This window comes from Thalia democratica, chromosome 5 (genome assembly GCF_965202585.1).
Source record: "Thalia democratica chromosome 5, ktThaDemo2.hap1.1, whole genome shotgun sequence".
NCBI lineage: Eukaryota > Metazoa > Chordata > Thaliacea > Salpida > Salpidae > Thalia > Thalia democratica.
The window spans coordinates 49,439,028-49,457,916 of NC_139169.1; the positions used below are offsets into that span (position 1 = coordinate 49,439,028).

The window sequence follows — 18,889 nt, forward strand, 5'->3', positions numbered from 1 at the left end:
TTTAAATAAATTATTTTCGTGATCACGTACTCAATATCAACAGGCGTTTTTTGAAGCTCTCTCATCATTCAAGTATTAGAAGTAATAAGTTTAAACTTGTTGCTTTTATTTCTTCAACGTTATAAGAACAACATGACAAAGTTTCATAAAGTTTATAATAAATAAAGTACTAACCAACTTTGTATAAGCTTACGTGTAGTTGATATATCTTGTATATATCGAGCATTTATATATAGTTCAAACTTTACCTTAGTAGGGCAAACTGTAAAATACAAAAGTAAATTTTTTTTTAAAAGTCCTTCGTTAGCATTATTAACTTTTTTTTCTTAAGGAATAATACAAAACAATAATTTTCATAAAAATCAAAAAGATTAAAATATATATCCACTATTGTTTAATCCTGGTTAAATTAAAAGTATCATTGTCGGTATTCATATACCTAGAAAAAGTTAAAATACACTGTTTTGCACAAATTGTTTTATCAAATCTGTATTTGCTTATGTTTTTTTCTATCATAGCTTTTCATATTTTAAATAACGTAGTTACAGATACTTTTTTTTATTGTTTTAGCTTTAAAATTCAGTCATTCTCATTTATCATCTCGCCTAGAATAAATTAAACTATTTTCAAGCTAATTGCTTTGTGTTTGATACCAATAACTTTTGTAATTTATGTAAAATTAACAGAAAGCTTAAAAAACTTCTTAAATATTTTAAAAGTCGTTATGTATATTTGTTATTTATAGAAAGAAAACATGCATAGTTTTACGAAAATCTTTGTAGATGTTTTTAACAGGAAATTTATACATATACTTATGTGCCTGACGAAATAACTTATAGTTGTTAAAACTAAAATAATCTCAAATACTCTTAAAATGTATCACAACTTTCTTTTTATCAAACAATTTTAAAACCCAGTTATAGAACTTTTTTTAAATTGCTTTGTTTTTTAATTCAAGTGAACTTGTAGAAAAACGCAGACCTGAAATTTTCAGACTCAAAGTAAGTTTTCACAAACAATAACTATATCTTTTATGGCATGATGAAGTATTATTTCATTGATTATTTAGAAATTGAAGAGCTTCGACTTCTTTTATTAGTAAGCAATTATATCATTAAGTTGCTAGTATTCTTTTAACAACTTCTTAACTTGAAAAAGTAAACTAAATGATTTAAATCATTAAAACTAAATTAAAACATCTTTTTATATTGACTGTAAAAGGGATATAAAACTAAAATATCTTAAGTATCTTTTAATACAGGGGTCGGCAAGGTTTTGGTAGTCGTGGGTGAAATTTTGAAAAACAAAAAACTCGTTTCCCGCAATTATAATTTTGGTTAATACTCTTAATAACATATCCGAAGTATCTAGTGTAAGTTTCAAGTTTCCCGTAAATTTTACCTAAGACCTTTTATGCTCTTTATTTTAAACCTTTGAACATCTAGTGTAAGTTTAAAAATTTATAAGCTCGCAGGCCGTATTTTACCTTTCATGGGCCGCATCCAATAAAATTAAAATCATGCTCGCAGCCACATTTTGCCGATTCTTGTTATAATAAATTCGTTATAACACTATGAATTAATTTTTTTGAATTTAAAAAGTAAGAGATTACATGGACCAATTATAGTTGTCGGATTTTAATTTTCAGATTTTAAATGCGAATAGTCGAAACTTAAATTCAGGTTTGAATTATTTGACACCCGAAAAAAGCTACATACTTATTTTATAGGGAACAAAACCGGATTAAGCAGTACATTATAGAAAATATAAGTACGTGAGTCTTCGATTATTTTTACTAAGTTATTTAACATTTAGATGTTTAAATTTTAATTATAAATATTAATATTACTAAAAATGTAACTACTTTTTCAAAAGGTGTTCTAATTATATACCAGTTTGACTTAAAGTATTTTTTATATATCAGTATACTTTTTACAAAAGGCTTCAGAACTTAAATGTGTTTATTTATTGATATAATATTAATTTAATCCATTCTTTTTTTTTAGTTATTTTAGCTTTAAAATACATACGTTGTTTTTTCCAAAGCAGATTTTAAAATAAGTTTATGAATACTGGATCAGTCTTGCAAAAGAACTAACTTTTGTTCAAAAGTTTGTAAATAAACGACTAGTAGGTAAATTATTAAGGTTAGTACATAATTTTCATAGTTAACTTTATTCAAGTTTAACATGCTTTTGTTAAAATAAATACATTTCAATTGCTACGAAAAAGTTTATTTTTAACTAAAATAACGTCGTTGGTATTTTTTTTTACTTGTCGGGTAGTAGAATGAAGACCAAGGATTACCTTTAGCGGTAATTTTGGCTATCAACAACTAATGAGGATTTGAAAAGTAAATGAATAATTAAATCGTAAACGCAAAAAGTAAACGGGGCGATTATTTTCAAGGTTCGTTCCAAAGAAAAATTTTAAAAATGAGTTTGGGCAAACCTGATGTAGAATTACAGTGAGCTAAAATTATTATTTTTACATACTTTAGTGGTGTTCATACTTAGTCTTACATATTTTCAGGTTTATTTTTTAAAGGAACGGTAGAAAAAAATTTTAAGCTAGAAATTTCAAAGAAATAGTTGATCAAATTAAAAGCTAGCAAAAATTATTTTACTATTAAGGAGGTGTTTTTTAATAATTAAATAACAACTGATTTTAGTTGGAATTGATTAAGAAAAAATTGACTCGTGTTGGAACTGATGGAATGGGAAATTATTTGGTTCCAATTTGATCGGATGGAAATTGGTTAAACGTGGAAATAAGTCAAGTGGGAATTGATTTTAGTGAAATTTGATTGATCATTAATTGCATAGTTGCACTGGGTATCGACTCGGGCTGCAAATGATTGCTTGTTATAACTGAGCATGTGTAATCTTAGTACATTTAAGTTTAATAATATTAAAGTGTTGCCTAAAATTGTAGTGTTACAAAGATTTGCTTAAATCTTTCTTTTTTGCTCAATAACATTTTTTTGTTGTTTTAGTAACTTTATTCATTTTAATTTTCTTAGTTCTGCATCGTGCAATTTTAAAATATAAGACTGAATTAAGATACTTATAAAAATACTTAGAAAAAAAGTTAAATGTATAACTTTGATAAGAATTCATAGTTTTAAGGAGTTGAACAAATTAAAGTTTTGACTTTTTCTAAATATAAGTAAAATATTAGTTTAAAAAATAAAAACAAGCTTTTATTGTATAAAAATTAATTTTTAAAACGAAATTTTTTTAATAAAAATATACATAAATAACTTCAAAAACAGTTTACGTATAAAACGTTTAATACTAAATTTTAGCGCGAAATAAATTTATAGTATCAATACTTTGATGATAATTTTTTTTTCAATTTTAAGATAATACTAAGAAAATTTCAAGCTCAAAATAGTTACTAAATCAATACTAAATGTGACCAAAATGCTAAGTATTTTGTTCTTATGTTTTAATTTTTTTTAATTTTAAAGTTGCAATCCGTAACCTATGTTAAAAATTAAACTTTATTTTTTTATTCGTTAATTTTTTTAAAGTAGGTTTTACTTCAACTTAAAAATAGCCGCTGATTATAGTTGCAAGGCTCTCTATCATCAATCCTACTCCAAGTATAGCCATACCTAAAGCAACGAGCTTTTTCTTTGAAGTAACTGGAGATTTGTCTAGGATAAGGAAAAAGGTTGCAGGCATTACAAAAACCAACATTGTAGAAGCGGTTGCACCTTGAAAATTTGTAAATTAAAATAATTGTATAATTTTTAAGCAAAAATCAAAAGTAGTTTATGTTTTTAATATAACAAGATTATGGTTAAAAAGTGTTTAACAGACACATTATAATAAAAAATCATTAAAACACTCAACTTTGAATGGACAAGTTTTAAATTTTTTATTTATGTTTTTTTAATTTAAAGTTTTTAATTATATTAATTGTTCATAATTAACTTTAAAATCATTGTAAGCTAAAATTATACAACTTTATTTTTAGTAACATACCAATTATACCAAAAACATCTCTGATAGACGGTACAAGGATAACAAGGACGTTAATGGTCGTCAATAAAACTGCCATTACACCGAGGTGCTTTTTCCAACTAAATGACTGATCTTTAAAAAGAATAAATGAAAGCGCTTTCCTTGCCTAAAAAGTTTTTGAACAATGTTAAATAATAAGCAAAACATAAGAAGTATAAAATATTTGCTACCAAAAAACATTTTTTCATCGCCATTAACTTAGTATTAACATTTTTCGCTATCTTCAGCAAAGCTGAGATCCCGCTACCATAATTAGCATTAAACTGAACTGCAGTACCATTAACAACAATCCATGTGACAATCTACGACCTAGTTTTGTCCTCGTTAGGACTTTTCAAACTGATGAATCGAAAAATTGTGACCATGTCTGCCTGAAGAGCTTTTATGACGACAAAACGAGGTCGCAGATTGTCACATGGATTGTTGATCATTATCTCGCAGTTTAATGCTAATCGTTTTTAGTAGAAAGAATCCCATAAACGTAAATAAACAATTACCATTATGTTTGGCTATACTTAAATTAAGTTGCTATGCTTAAGCTATAAAAAATGTTTTAATTATAGTTAGCTTCACTTTTCGTCAGTAAACAATGAACTTCACACGACTAACAACAACGGCATCCGAGATAACCTACGACCGGTGTCGTACTAATTAGGACTAATCAGGCAGGTATAGATGCGAGAAACCGCTGTTGTGATCCTTCAGCGAACTTAAGTACAAAGTACTGAAGCGACCGTTTGTGAGTAAAGTTAAAATAATTGGGCTGTGAATGATTTAGCTGTGTCAATTTTTTCAATTTTATTCACAAACCGTCGCTCGAGTACTTTGTACTTAACCCCGCTTAAGGATCACAACGGCGGTTTCTCGCGACTATGCGTGCCTAATGAGTCCTAATTAGGACGAAACCGGTCGTAGGTTGTCTCGTATGCTGTTGGTCGTGTGAAGTTCATTTTTTATTGTTGATTGCACGAACATTTCAACTATGTTGATGATAGCCGAAATAGATATTACTTTTAGTTAGGAAAGTAGCTTAAATAGTATTTTAACGAATCAGTAAACGTAAAAAAAGCAATGACATAGAGTTCAAGAAATTTTAGTTCATAAAAAAACTATAAAACCTAAGTAATTCTAGGAAAAAACAGTTGTAAGGACTTTACTTTTAACTTCTATGTCAAATAAAAATAAGTTTGAAAGATGTTATGAAAGTTTAATGTATTATCAATTATATGCGATTAGACAAACAAAAAAATTATAAAGCTGTATTTTCCCAACAAACATAGTTTTATAATGTTTTCGTATAGTATGATCTTTATTTAAAAGTTTTCTATACTTTCTTCACTGAAACATAATTTTACTAATTTCTACGTAAAGAATTTTACTTTACATTTACTACTAGTAAAAACACTTCATGTGTTATATTTTAAATATAGTTCTTTAAATTTTTATCAGAGAAACATGGTTTTAAAGATAGATAATAAAATTCAAGCTTATATAAAAAGGAATCCCTTAATAATCAATAAAATTACTGACAATAAGCATAACAAAACTTTTAAACTAAAATATAACTTGAATTGAAAAAAACACTGCAAATAATTAATGCAACAGTTCAATCAAGCAATTTATTTTTACAAATGCTTTGTTTATTTAAACCAATTAAAACTGCATGTAGTAAATATAATGTCTTAGATTAGTTGTTAAAAATTTGTTATTACTCATTATGACTAATTATAAAGCAAGCTTGAACTCAGTTTCAATGATACAATGTTTAGACAGACAGGTGGCATTGGTCTTGGTTAGTTATTAGATCCGATTTAGCTACTCTCTATATAGAGTACACTGAACATCAAACATTCTTTAATTAAAAGAAATTGCAACATATTTAATTATATATATATGTATATATAAATAAAAAGGTTTATTTAAAGATGTGAAACTCAAAGGACTCGAGTTTCGTGCCTATGCACTCATCAGCTTCAAAACAAGTTTAAAATAAAGCACAAAACAAAATCACTAACGAAGGTAAATTTTTTTTTGCATAAATAGATTATGACGTAATTTTGAAACTATCAAAAATCATGCAAAACGGCTTGTGCAAAAATTAATTTACTAATTAACAATAAACTGGCAAAAATTCATAAAACTTCAGTCAGTGACTATATATTAGGACAGATTTGAAAGAGATAAAGATAAAATTAAGATGCAAATTAAAATTTAGGCTATATTAAGATGAAATTAAAACTTGTTAAACTTTAAAAGCGACTTTTTTGTATGTCTATAAGACGATAAAACTCGCTTCTTTTATTTAGGCATCTCTTGTCTTTCAGTGCATATACAACAGCTGTTGCTTCTTTGAGACACAGCCTATATATTGGGTTATTGCCGTCAGCTATAGGCTGTGCTCTTTTTATAACTTCCCAGGATGTTTCAAAGTCAATGCCGCTACGCTTTAAGCCACAAACATAGTTCGAAAGTTCAGTGTCATTTTCAATGAAATCTTTTTTTTTTGAAAAATCATTGAAAAAAAGATTTTCAAAATAATCTAAATTTCAATTTGTATCTTAATTTTATCTTTATCTCTTTCAATTATCTGTCCTAATATATAGTTACTCACTGAAGTTTTATGAATTTTTGCCAGTTTATTGTCGATTGGCAAATTAATTTTTGCACCAGCCGTTTTGCATGATTTTTGATAGTTCCGAAATTACGTCATAATCTATTTATGCTAAATTTTTAAACTTTTAATTGTGTATTTTGTTTTGTGCTTTATTTTAAACTTGTATTGAAGCTGATGAGTGCATAGACACGAAACTCAAGTCCTTTGAGTTTTACATCATTAAATAAACCTTTTTATTAATAAAGCCCTTAAGGTGGGCTTAGTGTGAAAGATTTAAGTTATCAATTTAAATAACTTAATTCTATATATATATATATATATACATACGTCAATTATTAAGTTGAATATTATTGACGGTTGTTACATTGTTTTTAAAATTGAAAAAGAAAATTCTATATATTTATAAGGACAAACAGTCACACAACTCAATAACAGTGGCTAAAGAATTTTAATTCAATAATTACTGTTAGTTTTTCTTTGTGATCCAGCTATAAAGAGAGTCAAACAAAATTTTTAAATTTTTATAGTAAGTTTAGTTTAACTGACTATTACTTCAATTTTAAGTTTCACTAAGAGCGTAACAAAACTAAACTAGACTTGATTAACTTAATTCTTTAACTACTTGGTATACAAAATATGCTCTAGAACTTCTTATTGACGAAATCAAAAGAAACTATCAGTAAACAATCATTAAACTACACTTAAACGAGTTAATTTATGTGAAATAATTTAGTAGTTAAGTTTCCGATTTCATTTATTTAAACTTTTATTACATTACAACACACTTTTTTTAATAACTTTAAGTTGAATTTGTCAAGTTCTTTATTAAAAACAGTTCTCATTGAAGTTTACAAAAAAACTATAAAATTAATGTTAGTTCTTTATGTAAATAACAATAAAATTGAAACAAAGGCTGAACTTAGTGTCTAGACCAGGTTGTCTAAAATCTAAATTAAAGTTATTTGAAAACTCAAATAACCTATTTGAGTACTACACGTTTAAAGATTGTAATTTAATCGCTTCCTATATAAAATTTTTAGAACTAAACTGAACTGCACGAACACTTCTACAACAAAAACTTTGTTGAAATTTTACTATCTCTAAAATTTAATCAAAAAAAGTTTATAAAATCTTACTGGAAAATGAGTGAGAGGTACAGTAAGTACAACAGCAATGAGAACGGTAATCCTTACAATCATGGTAAGTACGTCTGCTGAGTCTACATAGGAGTACATCAGCAACATTTCTGCTTCCATCCAATCTAAAAACATCAAAGTTTTAACGTAAAACAAACTAACACTTAATTTTAAATGACAAAATACTATTCTTTTGTTAAAGTTGTCAAAGTTTAATTAAATAAAGTTTGTAAACAAAACTTATATTATCTTAATATTTTTAAACAACAAAATATAAATTCTAACAATTTTGTGTTTATTTTATAATTATTGTTACCAAGATTTTAATATAATAGTTGTAAAACTTTGAAAAATATATATCGTATATTAGTATTGAATTTTCTTTTTTCTATAAGATAGATGTTAAATATAACACATAGCTTTGTAAAAAAGGAACTAAAATAGTACAATAAAAAACTTAAGTTTCTCAAATAAAACTTACATTTGATTATAGACAGTTTAATTTTTGATAATAGACAATTTATGTTGTTTATAAATTTAGAACAACTTTACAAAATAGGTTTTGAAAAAACTATATTTAAAATGATACAACTTAAAAGTATACTTATACAAAATACTAAACAAATTTATCATAACTCATTTCTTTTTTATATTATTCAGTAGGAAACAAAACTATAAATAACTACAAAAATACATTGATTAAAAATGTTTCTAAACTATTGAATTTTTTTTGAACGACAAAAAAGCGCTCAAAACGTTTGGTCCAATGACCTGGTGTACAAAATCCTTTCGGTTATTCAGTTATACACACCGGGTACAGTTTAATGTCTTGTCCAGGACAAGTTATTTTTAACAAAAAATTTTATATATGTTAGTGTTTAAAATAAAGTTTAAAAGTCTTAGAAAAAAGTCTTCATACAGTGAACTTCAGTTTTTTATTCACATTAATGAAATTTTATACATTTAAAACTTTTTTTAGACTTATTGTTAGAAATTATTTTTAAGCGAGATCAAACTTTTTCTCTAAATTGAAAAAGAAAAAAGATAAAATAGTTTATAATTTATATACATACATCTAATAGCTTACTATAAAAAGTCAGGTAACCAAACAATGCAGCAAGTGCATACAGAAGATAACATATCACGATTGATGTGTTAGCAACTCGTTGCATTCTTTGCGGAGACGAACTGTTTTTTGAAAAATTCATAAGTAATATGTTTTTAAAAACAAAAAGAATGGTGTCAAACTTTTATTTTACTTTTGATCTTTATTAGAAATTTAAGACGTTTAAGCTACTCAGTGTTTACTTAAAACTTATAGCAGATGTTATTTAAGGATCTTACTTTTATAAAGCTAAGGTGGAAATAGTGTTATTTTAATATTTAGTAAGATTTTATTACTACTAGCAATAAAAAATAAAAAAGTACTCAGAATCATTAAAATTTAGAAACAAGTTCAAGTCAGTTAAACTTAAAAATAGATTTACTACTTTTTCTTTAGTGTTAATTTTTTTTTGATGAGTTTAATTAATTTTTTGAACAACTATTTTAAATAAAAAGAATTAAACTATTTTGATTAATAAATTACTAGTAAATTACTAGTTAATATATCGACTAACTTTTTAAGCTCAGAATAGATTGGTAGTACAGCAGTGTGACAAACAAAGGAAAAAGTCATTGTTGGAATTGAATAGTACCACTTAAAAATGTTATTAGTACAAAAACTTAATTTTTATTTTTTAAATTTTTTTAATGGGTATACAAAAAATTTAACATAAGTTTTTTTTATAAGTTGTTGTACTTAAACAACTTTTATACAAAAAAAAAGTGTATTAATTTATTTTCTAAGTTGAAACTAAAACCAATTTACATTTTTTAATCAACAAAAAAAAAAGTACGCACAAGTTTTAAAGTTAGTTAGTTATTACAGTTAACTTTAAAAACTAAATTTAAAAACCTTAGAAGATAACTCTAAAGTTTTTGGTGTACATTGCTGCGGTCCGAACTCTTCATACAAATGAATTGGATCGTGTTCATCCCAATCTTCTGTAGAATTCCATGCTAAAAAATTTGATTAATTTTATTTTAAACTAACTAACTTTTTCTAATAAAAAAAAACTGTTTTAATTTTGTTAACAGTTCAAAAATTACTTTTACTGCTTTTATTTTATTTGAACACAAAAAATATTAAAATATAAACTACATATTTTCTGTAAAAATTGACAAGAAATTAAATTCATGTTGGAAGTTTACAAAAGATCTTTTTTTTTTTTTTTATTTCAATAAAAATATCTTACTATCTATAATTACTTAAAAATATAGTATTTACTGAAAAAAAAGGAAGTGAGGCTTTTAAAATATTAAGTAGTTGACTTTAATAAAAGTATATGCTTTACATGTACTGAAGAAAAAAGGTAAAACCATTGTAATAAGATAGAATAAGTTATTAAGTTTTTCTCACATTCGTGAACAATATTATTTTTAGATTAATTGAAACATACTATTAGAAGTTGAGTTGATAAATGTGCTATTTTCCAAATATGATATTTTGTCTTCGTCTACCGGAATAGGACAATCGATTGAAAACTTTTTTGATACTATCTGTATTTTTACAATAAACTTTAAAAATAGTAGTACCAGCTTTTTGAGCTTTAAATTAACATATATAAAAAGTAAAGTAATTAATTTCTTTTCAAATTTAAATTTTTCAAGCTTTTATGTATCTATGTACAAATTGTTTTAACTTAAAATTTTTAAAGATGAAACTAGAAAATAACAAAGAAGACCTTACATAACAAGATAACTTAAGTTATAATTTTATATAAGTTTGTAATTTAAATATTTGAAGACTTACAACGCCGGTAAAAAAGAGCATGCAACTTATTGAAAATCCTGACGTGTAGCCAAGAAACCCTATGTTTTTGAGTGAAGCTAAAGGCATAATCACACATAAAGTAACTAAAATTACCAAATAGTTGCCATTTGTGTACCATAAACTGAAAAAAAGTTTTTTGTTGTATCTATATACATATATTTACTTATATTATTATGTATATGCTGAAATAGAGAGGCTCTCTACAACGAATTGTAGGTGCCGGCATATATAATCAAATACAGCTCTTTCACTGTTCTGTTAAACAGAACAGATCTTCAGTTTGTTTATAGTAATAATATCTTAGAACATAAATAAACGTAAAAAAAAGCAAACACTTTAAGGATTTTTACGTCACTAAATAAATCATTGAAATTAAAGACACACTAGTTTCCATAAGCGTTCAAAATTATTTAAAGTATAAGCTTAAAGAATATTTACAATTACTAAAAAGTTTATTTCGTTTATTTAAAGCTAGATTTGAGTTTAATTTTGAGATCTCGTGTGTTTCCATATTGCAGAGAGTGCAGTCATGTTTAAAATTGAATTAGTTTTTTGTTCGTGCTAAAATTTTCCAATTAATGATATATTTTTATTTCTATCTTTTTAATCCCGAATATATTTCGAAAGCGTAGTTTTTAGTCTGTATATACTGTTACTAAAAGAACATTTATGCCGTGTGTACCTACTATTAAACGATAAACCTGATGAGCCAACATACTGCTTAATTTCAACTGTAGTTATAACCGTCGCTCTATAAATAACATTTATTAATAAACAATTGCCATCCATCATGCATTTATCTCTGCAGTTGTTTGCTTTCTTTCCTCTGCCTTCTAACATTTTGTGATTATGAGACAATTTTCAACATACCTGTTAAAAATTTCGTACTCGTGCATGCCAAACATCAATAGCCAGATAATGTTTCATAATCGCAAAATCTTTGAAGATAAGACAGAGGAACGAAATCAATGCAACTGCAGAGATAAATGCATGGTGAACGGCAATTGTTTATTAATAAATGTTATCCATAGAGCGACGGTAATAACTACAGATAAAAGTAAGCAGTATGTTGGCTCATCAGGTTTATCGTTTAAAAGTAGGTACACACGGCATAAATGTTCTTTTAGTAATAGTAAATTAAGACTAAAAACTACTCTTTCGAAATATATTTGGGATTTGAAAGATAGAAAAAAAGATTTTAGCATTAATTGGGAAATTTTAGCACGAACAAAAAACTAATTCAATTTTGAATATGACTGCACTCTCTACAATATGGAAACACACGAGATCTCAAATTTAAACTCAAATCTAGCTTTTAATAAACGAAATAAACTTTTTAGTAATTGTAAACACTTTTCAAACTTATATTTTAAATAATTTTGAACGCTTATGCAAACTTAGTTTGTCTCATATTTTTTAATGATTTATTTAGTGACGTAACAATCCTTAAAGGCTTTGCTTATTTTTACGTACATTTTAACTTATGTTCTAGGATATTATTACAATAAACAAACTGAAGATCTGTTCTGTTTAACAAAACAGTGAAACAATTGTATTTGAAAACTTAGTGTGTTATTAAGATATATATTTATTTATATATGTGTTGCACAAATTTTATATATCAAAGAGTTTTTCATTTAGTTAATCATAATAGAGAAAACAAAAACTTACTTCTCAGAATTAGACCCAATGATAGTTTTTAATACGTTTGGTAGTTCGTATTTAACTATAAATAGATAGGAAGACATTGCACCTATGTTCTGAAGCAATATGCAAGTTGCTGCTAGGTACTGTTTATAGTTTCTGATTAACTATTTTTAAAAACAAAGCAAAAACGATTTAAATGATTGATATTTAATTTAAAAGGGAAATATAAAACTATTATATGCTATAACTTAAAGGTAAGTACTTCGTTTATGTAGAATACATTATTACTTAAACAAATTTATATGCACAAAAAAGTCAACTTTTCAAAAAAAAATTATGGATCTATTCTTTATATAAAAGTCTTAAGAAGTTTTTTGAACGAGCAATTGTGTAGGAACAAAGTTAGACTAAAAGCTTTGCAATCAAAGTTTTTATTCAGAGTGCAAAAAGTTTTTAGTATAATTTTGTTCCTACACAATTTCTCATAAAAAACTTCTTAAGACTTTTATATAAAGAATAGATTCTTTTTTTTACACTATTGCACTAACTATTTTAGAACACTTTTGTGCATATATATTTATACGTATGGTTACAACAATTAAAAATTTAGTTATTAGTAATTGAGTATTTCTAATTAAAAATAATATTAACGTAAAAATACTATTTTCAAGTTTTCAGGTATGTATTTGTTAATCCAATCTGAAGTTTAGGCTAAAACTCATTTAAGAGTTAGCTATCGATTTTAAAAACTACTCTATTGATATTGATAACGCTAACTTTTAAGGTGTCATTAAAAAAAAATTGTTGATATTTTAGTTTGTCAATTAAATTACTTCAAATATCATATTTTTACTAGTTTGTTTAATCAGTTTACATTATAAATTTTCTTTTATAAAACATTTAAATGTTTTGATTAAAATCATTTTAAAATTTAGACATAAAGTATAAAACAAAAAACTAAACTAAATAAAAAATGTATTTGAAAAAATAATAGCTATTATAAAAATATTCTAAAAGTTTTTTGTTGAAGATGCAAAAGCTAGTTTGATCAGAACAAAAGCATTACATTTCATTAAACGTTTTACAATAAATATTTAAAAGTTTGTTATTTTGTAATCCAAATTAATAAATATGATATAACACGGCATTTAACTAAAAACAGCGTAATTCAAATTTATGTTTTAATCAATTTAAAAGTAACTTTAATAAACAGCATAATACCATTAAAAACTTTTGATTATATTGAACACTAAATTATCAAGTTTCAAAACTTATTTCGATTGTTAAAATGTGAGTTTTGTAACATTTATTTAGATGGTTTTTTTAAATTTTGCTAAATTGTTATTAGTTTAGTTGTAACTAAACACAAATTTTGTTAAGAAGTTTATATTTGTAAGTTTGAAATTGCTTATTGGTGTTTTTAATGTAATACTATAAATGTTTATATAACGATATATATTTGTATTTTTATTAACAAAAACTAATACTTCTCATTCTGTCTTATTTTTTGTTTTTAATTTACTTAATATGATTGTGATAGAAAAATATACGGTTAGAGTTACTTAATGATTATATTTTTTTATACTTAGTAGAATACAATAAACCTGCAAATATCTCCAATTTATAGTTTTTTTTGTTTATTTTGCTTAAACAGTAAAAAAATATTCAATTGAGAAGTAGACAAGTAGAAAATGATCATAACTAGTAGAGTTAATATATACAAATTTTATTCAGACATCAAGTATTTCTAATTTAAAAATCGCTTAAAACCTTTCCAAATGAGCCAAGAGCCTTGATACCTAGTCTTTCGTAAGCTTTCACTTTTGTTTGTTCGCATAACACAAGAAGAAGATGGATAGCATACAAACAAAGACAAGCCACAAAAGTTAATAAAACGCTGTAAAATTTTTAATTCAATAAAAAACTTTTACGATTAATTTTGAAAAACAGTTTTTAATATACTGTATAAAAACTAATAAATACTTATAACTCTTTCAAAAATCGTTAGATAAAAATTTAAAACTTACAAAAAAAGGACTATTCCAAGTTGACTCATTGCGTAAGATAGTCCGAGAATACCTGACCCTAATATAGCATTCATAAGATTGAAGACAGAGATAAAAAAACCGCCAGTTGGTTGTTCTGTATCTGTTAAGGTTGACTTGCTTCCTTTTATCTTTAAATATAGTTTTTTATTGTTATAGAGTTTCATTAAGTTCTATAAAAATCTTTATTTTTAAGTAGTTTGTTAAAATTCGAGAGTAACTAGTTTTTAGAAAATAATAGCTAGTTAAATTACTACAAGTAAAGTATTGTAGTGCATAATAAGGTAATACATATAACATTTTCTAGCCTCTTAAAAAGTTTTATAATTTTATTAAAAACATACATTTCAAAGTTAAAAAGTAGTTTACGAAAGTAATAAGCTTATAACCATATTTAAAAACTTTATTTTGTAGTTTAAGTGTACTAGAATAAGAAAAAAAAGTTTTCAATTTTTAAGTGTTTTTTAGATATTCAAATAAAAAAACCATATAAAAAGACTTATGAAAACAAAACTATTAGCTTTTTTTAAGGGCTTTATAATTTGTTTTTAGTACCACAAAAAAACTTTTAGTATGTTAAGTGGTGATTATTTAAATCTTAAGATTATTTACATTGTTAAAGATACTAGTTTGTTTACTTTTGAATAAGTTACATACGAAAAATGATCTTTATTTTTAGTCAAAGTTTAAGTTTGTAGATAGACTAAAAAAAATTGTTAATTTTGACTTTTTGCTGTTAAAGATCAAAATTTAACTCTCTCAAATCTAATATTAGCAGACAAGTAGCTTTAAAACGATATAAAAAGGCATTCAGAATTTTTTAATTTAAAAGACTACAACACTAAATTTAATAAAATTTGGTACTAAATTTAAAATATATGTTAAAACCTTTGCAGAAAGTTTAAACTACTTAGTATTTAGTTATTATTAATATTTAAATTAGCAAACTTAACACTAAAACCACAAATATAGTTAAACTATCGTTTATGTTTTTTCATTTAGTTTATTATGTAGTTATTATACAACTAAAATATTAAATTAAAAACAATTTAAAAGTTTAAGAAAAAACTAAACCTTTTCATCAATTAGTCCTTTAGAATCTTCTTCATATCTTTTATCTTTGCTCCACATAGTGTCATCTTTAGATTGTTCATTGTTACTGAAATTAAAACAAATTTAAAAATCACAAAACAATTTTTGATAAAACTAAAAGTATTTTAAAGGTATAGAAAATAAACAAAAAGACCTCTACCAATGTTCATTTCATTTTTAAACATAATTAAGAAACTAGATCTTATTTTTAGTTTTTGTTCAACTACTTTAGTACTTTTAATCTTATAAATTTTGTATGAAACGTCTGTAACTAAAATTTAGGATAAGAAATACTTGTAGAACTTATCTTAATAATAAAAAAAAAGAAAAATTAAGTTTATAATCATACTTATTGATATATATAGCTTTTTCTCCTCTAATGTAAGCAACGTCTGAGTCTTCAGTATTAGAAAAACCTGAAATAATTCTAAAACCTGAATCTTCCATTCTTAGTAATGATTACTTATCTGACTATAATTTTTTTATTAGATTTTATTACGTTAAGTAGATCAATTAAATAAGTCATTGTCGCATAAAATGAATCATTAAAACAATTCAATTATTTTATTTTTTCACTTATTATTTAAAAAGTCGCTTAAAGTTTTAGGAACTGATAAATTTTTATATGTTTTATCTTGCTTATTCAAAATCCAATATCAACCAACTGTAATATAAAAATATAAACTTAAGGTTTTATTTTATAATGATCAGACATTTTATACTCGTTTTAAAAAAATATAACAAAGCTGTGTATAACTGCTATATGCACTGCACATTATACTAAATCAAGGAAGACTTTATACTAATTGCAATAGCTTGGCGCATGCAGTGCAAGAGAAGTTAATAAAAAAGTATATTAGACCGGCATTTCCACTTCACTGCTTTCAAGATTGTATTTTAAAAATACATAATCAGTTAAAACTAAACTAGTACTTGTAAAAAATTATTTAGTTTTTAATTTAATACTTCATATTACAAACATGCACAGACAATAGTTAAGTTACAACAGAGGGCATTAACATTTTTAATTTACTTAGTGCTTAAAGATTTATTTTACCATATTTAAATTTAAATTTAAAAAAAATAATAATTGCAAAATTATCTTTATAAATCAAAAATAATATAACTAGTAGGTAAAGTTTGTTTGTACTTTATTTTTATTTAATATTTTCTTTTACTGTATAGTAATTTTTTGTGTCTTAGACTATAGATAATTAGTAAATCATGGGTGGTAATACTTACTTTACTAATTTAACAATCAGTATAAAAACTTTATAATAAGTCTACTTCATAAAAATTTAATACGTTAACTAGTAAACTATAAAGTAATAGATAGATAATTGAAACATATTAGTTTTGTGAAAAAATTATAAAATTGCTTAACATGTTTTTCTTAAGTTTTAACAGCACAACATTTGTCTTATACAATGCAATTTAATACATAAAACAATGGGCAAAAATTATTTACTCAACGCGTTATACTTTCATTCAACGAAAATTATTTCACTTAAATTAAAAAAAATCAAACATTGTACTTAAGTTCAGCATAATGCAAAAGCTCATGTAATACTTCACTATAAAAAAAAACTTTAATAGGAAATTGTTACTTTTTTAATGTTTAAAAATATTCTCAATTATAGAATAAAATAAGTAGTAATTCAATTTAACTATTTTACTACCACCATTATTTTTATAACTATTCATTTCTATTTATAGTTTAGTATTAAGTGGTAGATTGTTTTCAAAGCCTTATATAAAATATATTAAGTTTCTATACATTTCTACAGTTTAATCATAAGATAAATTCTGTTTTCTTCTCTCGTATTTTTTATTTAACGAACATTTTAACTTATAATTTTATTTTTCTACTATCTTATTATTTATCAAAAACTTTTGTAAGTAAAATACAATTTGAAGAGAAAAGAACTTTTATTTTTGCAAACAAAGTTTAAGACTGTAATATTTCATACTAAATATTAGCAACATCTGAAATTAAAACAAAATATACATTTAATATATACTTTCTTTGTAAAAGTAATCATAAAACTCATATTTTTAATGAAGTTAAAAAAAGTATCTAACAGTCAAAACTTCTTTAACCAATTAGTTGGAAACAATTAAAACACTGATATTTAAAGTTAAATAGAAAATATCATTGTATAATCAAAAAATTTTTTTTTTCTAAATTTAAAATTTAGGAATTAGTTACAATTTTTTTTCACTTTTATTGATATTTTAAGCTTGATTGTCTAAAACTTTCCTAAGTGTAAGGTATCGAAATAGTGTTAAATCAAATATCTTAAAGTTAAGTTTACAGTACTAAACAATAAAATTAATGGTTTTGTAGTTGACACTTAACTACATTGTCATTGCTTTATGTATTAGTTGTTTAAATTCCTCCTTACTTATAGCTTGTTAGAAATAGTACAAGTAAGATTAAATACTTTGACACTTCTAGATCATTTATTGCAAAAACGCAAACGCATCAGCATCAGCAAATATAAAAATAAAATTGAACCTTGAAACCTTTCTTTGCTTGTTATTGACTAAATAATTGTAAACATTTGCAAATTATCTACCAAATGTTTATTATCATTTTATAAGTAAAACATTAACAATTTGTTTGCTCTTTTATATTTAAACTTAATTAACATCATTTAAAATTGAAAAAAAAAAACAGGCTTAAAAAATGAATTAGTTTATTAATTGGCTGACAGAGTTTAAAAATATACTATTATACTAAAAGTAAGCTATAAGTAATTTATGAATTCCTTAAAATAGTCTCATCTACTCTTATAAAAAAATAAGTAATTAATTTCTATTATTTTCAAAAAGACACCATAAATTATCTTAAAAATATCTTTTGTAAATTCTAAATGTTTCATAATTTTTAATAAGTTAATTATTGAAAATAGGCTTATAATTCAAACTTTTCAACTTAAAAGAAAAATAATCTGAAAAGTCTAAGTTTAATATTTTTTGAAATAAGTTTTGTAATAAGTTTCAACAAAATAATCGTTAAGATAAATGTTTTCAAGCATATAAATAAAAAGTCTAAAAAGTTAAAGATTTTGTTAAATTTTTTTATTTTCAAATCAGCAAAAAAAATCGTCGTTATAAGTATAAAGCTACAGTTCGTTTTTTCATTAAACCATAGACTTTTGAAATTTGAGGTTTAATTAGGCATAGAACTTTGCGACCCACTTTACCTTATTAAATTTATTCTAAAAAACCTTTAAAGTTTGTATGACAAAATAACAATTTAAACCATAGTTTACTGAGAATTATTATTTTTGCCTGTAAATTATTATAAAAGTGCTTAAAAGTTTTGTTTAGTAAAAAAGTAAGTCACAGGCTACATTAATTTGCTCAACCGTATATTGCCAACCCCTACCACACCAAATAAAATATAGTAAAGATGTTTTTAATCTTTAATTGTTTTTTAAGCA

General features: G+C 24.4%; 1 protein-coding gene across 1 annotated transcript; it reads right to left on the reverse strand.

Moving 5' to 3' along the window:
• Positions 1-3,273: 3,273 nt before the first annotated feature.
• Positions 3,274-15,909, reverse strand: LOC145837281 (putative sodium-coupled neutral amino acid transporter 6). Its single transcript, XM_082945084.1, has 13 exons — positions 15,790-15,909; positions 15,423-15,507; positions 14,331-14,479; positions 14,074-14,200; positions 12,328-12,446; positions 10,636-10,777; positions 10,283-10,382; positions 9,739-9,842; positions 9,401-9,480; positions 8,869-8,969; positions 7,782-7,906; positions 3,993-4,137; positions 3,274-3,721 (listed from the first exon to the last, which is right to left on the reverse strand). Exons 1-13 carry the CDS (start codon positions 15,885-15,887, stop codon positions 3,552-3,554), a joined length of 1,545 nt encoding a protein of 514 aa, XP_082801210.1. The 5' UTR covers positions 15,888-15,909; the 3' UTR covers positions 3,274-3,551.
• Positions 15,910-18,889: the final 2,980 nt, after the last annotated feature.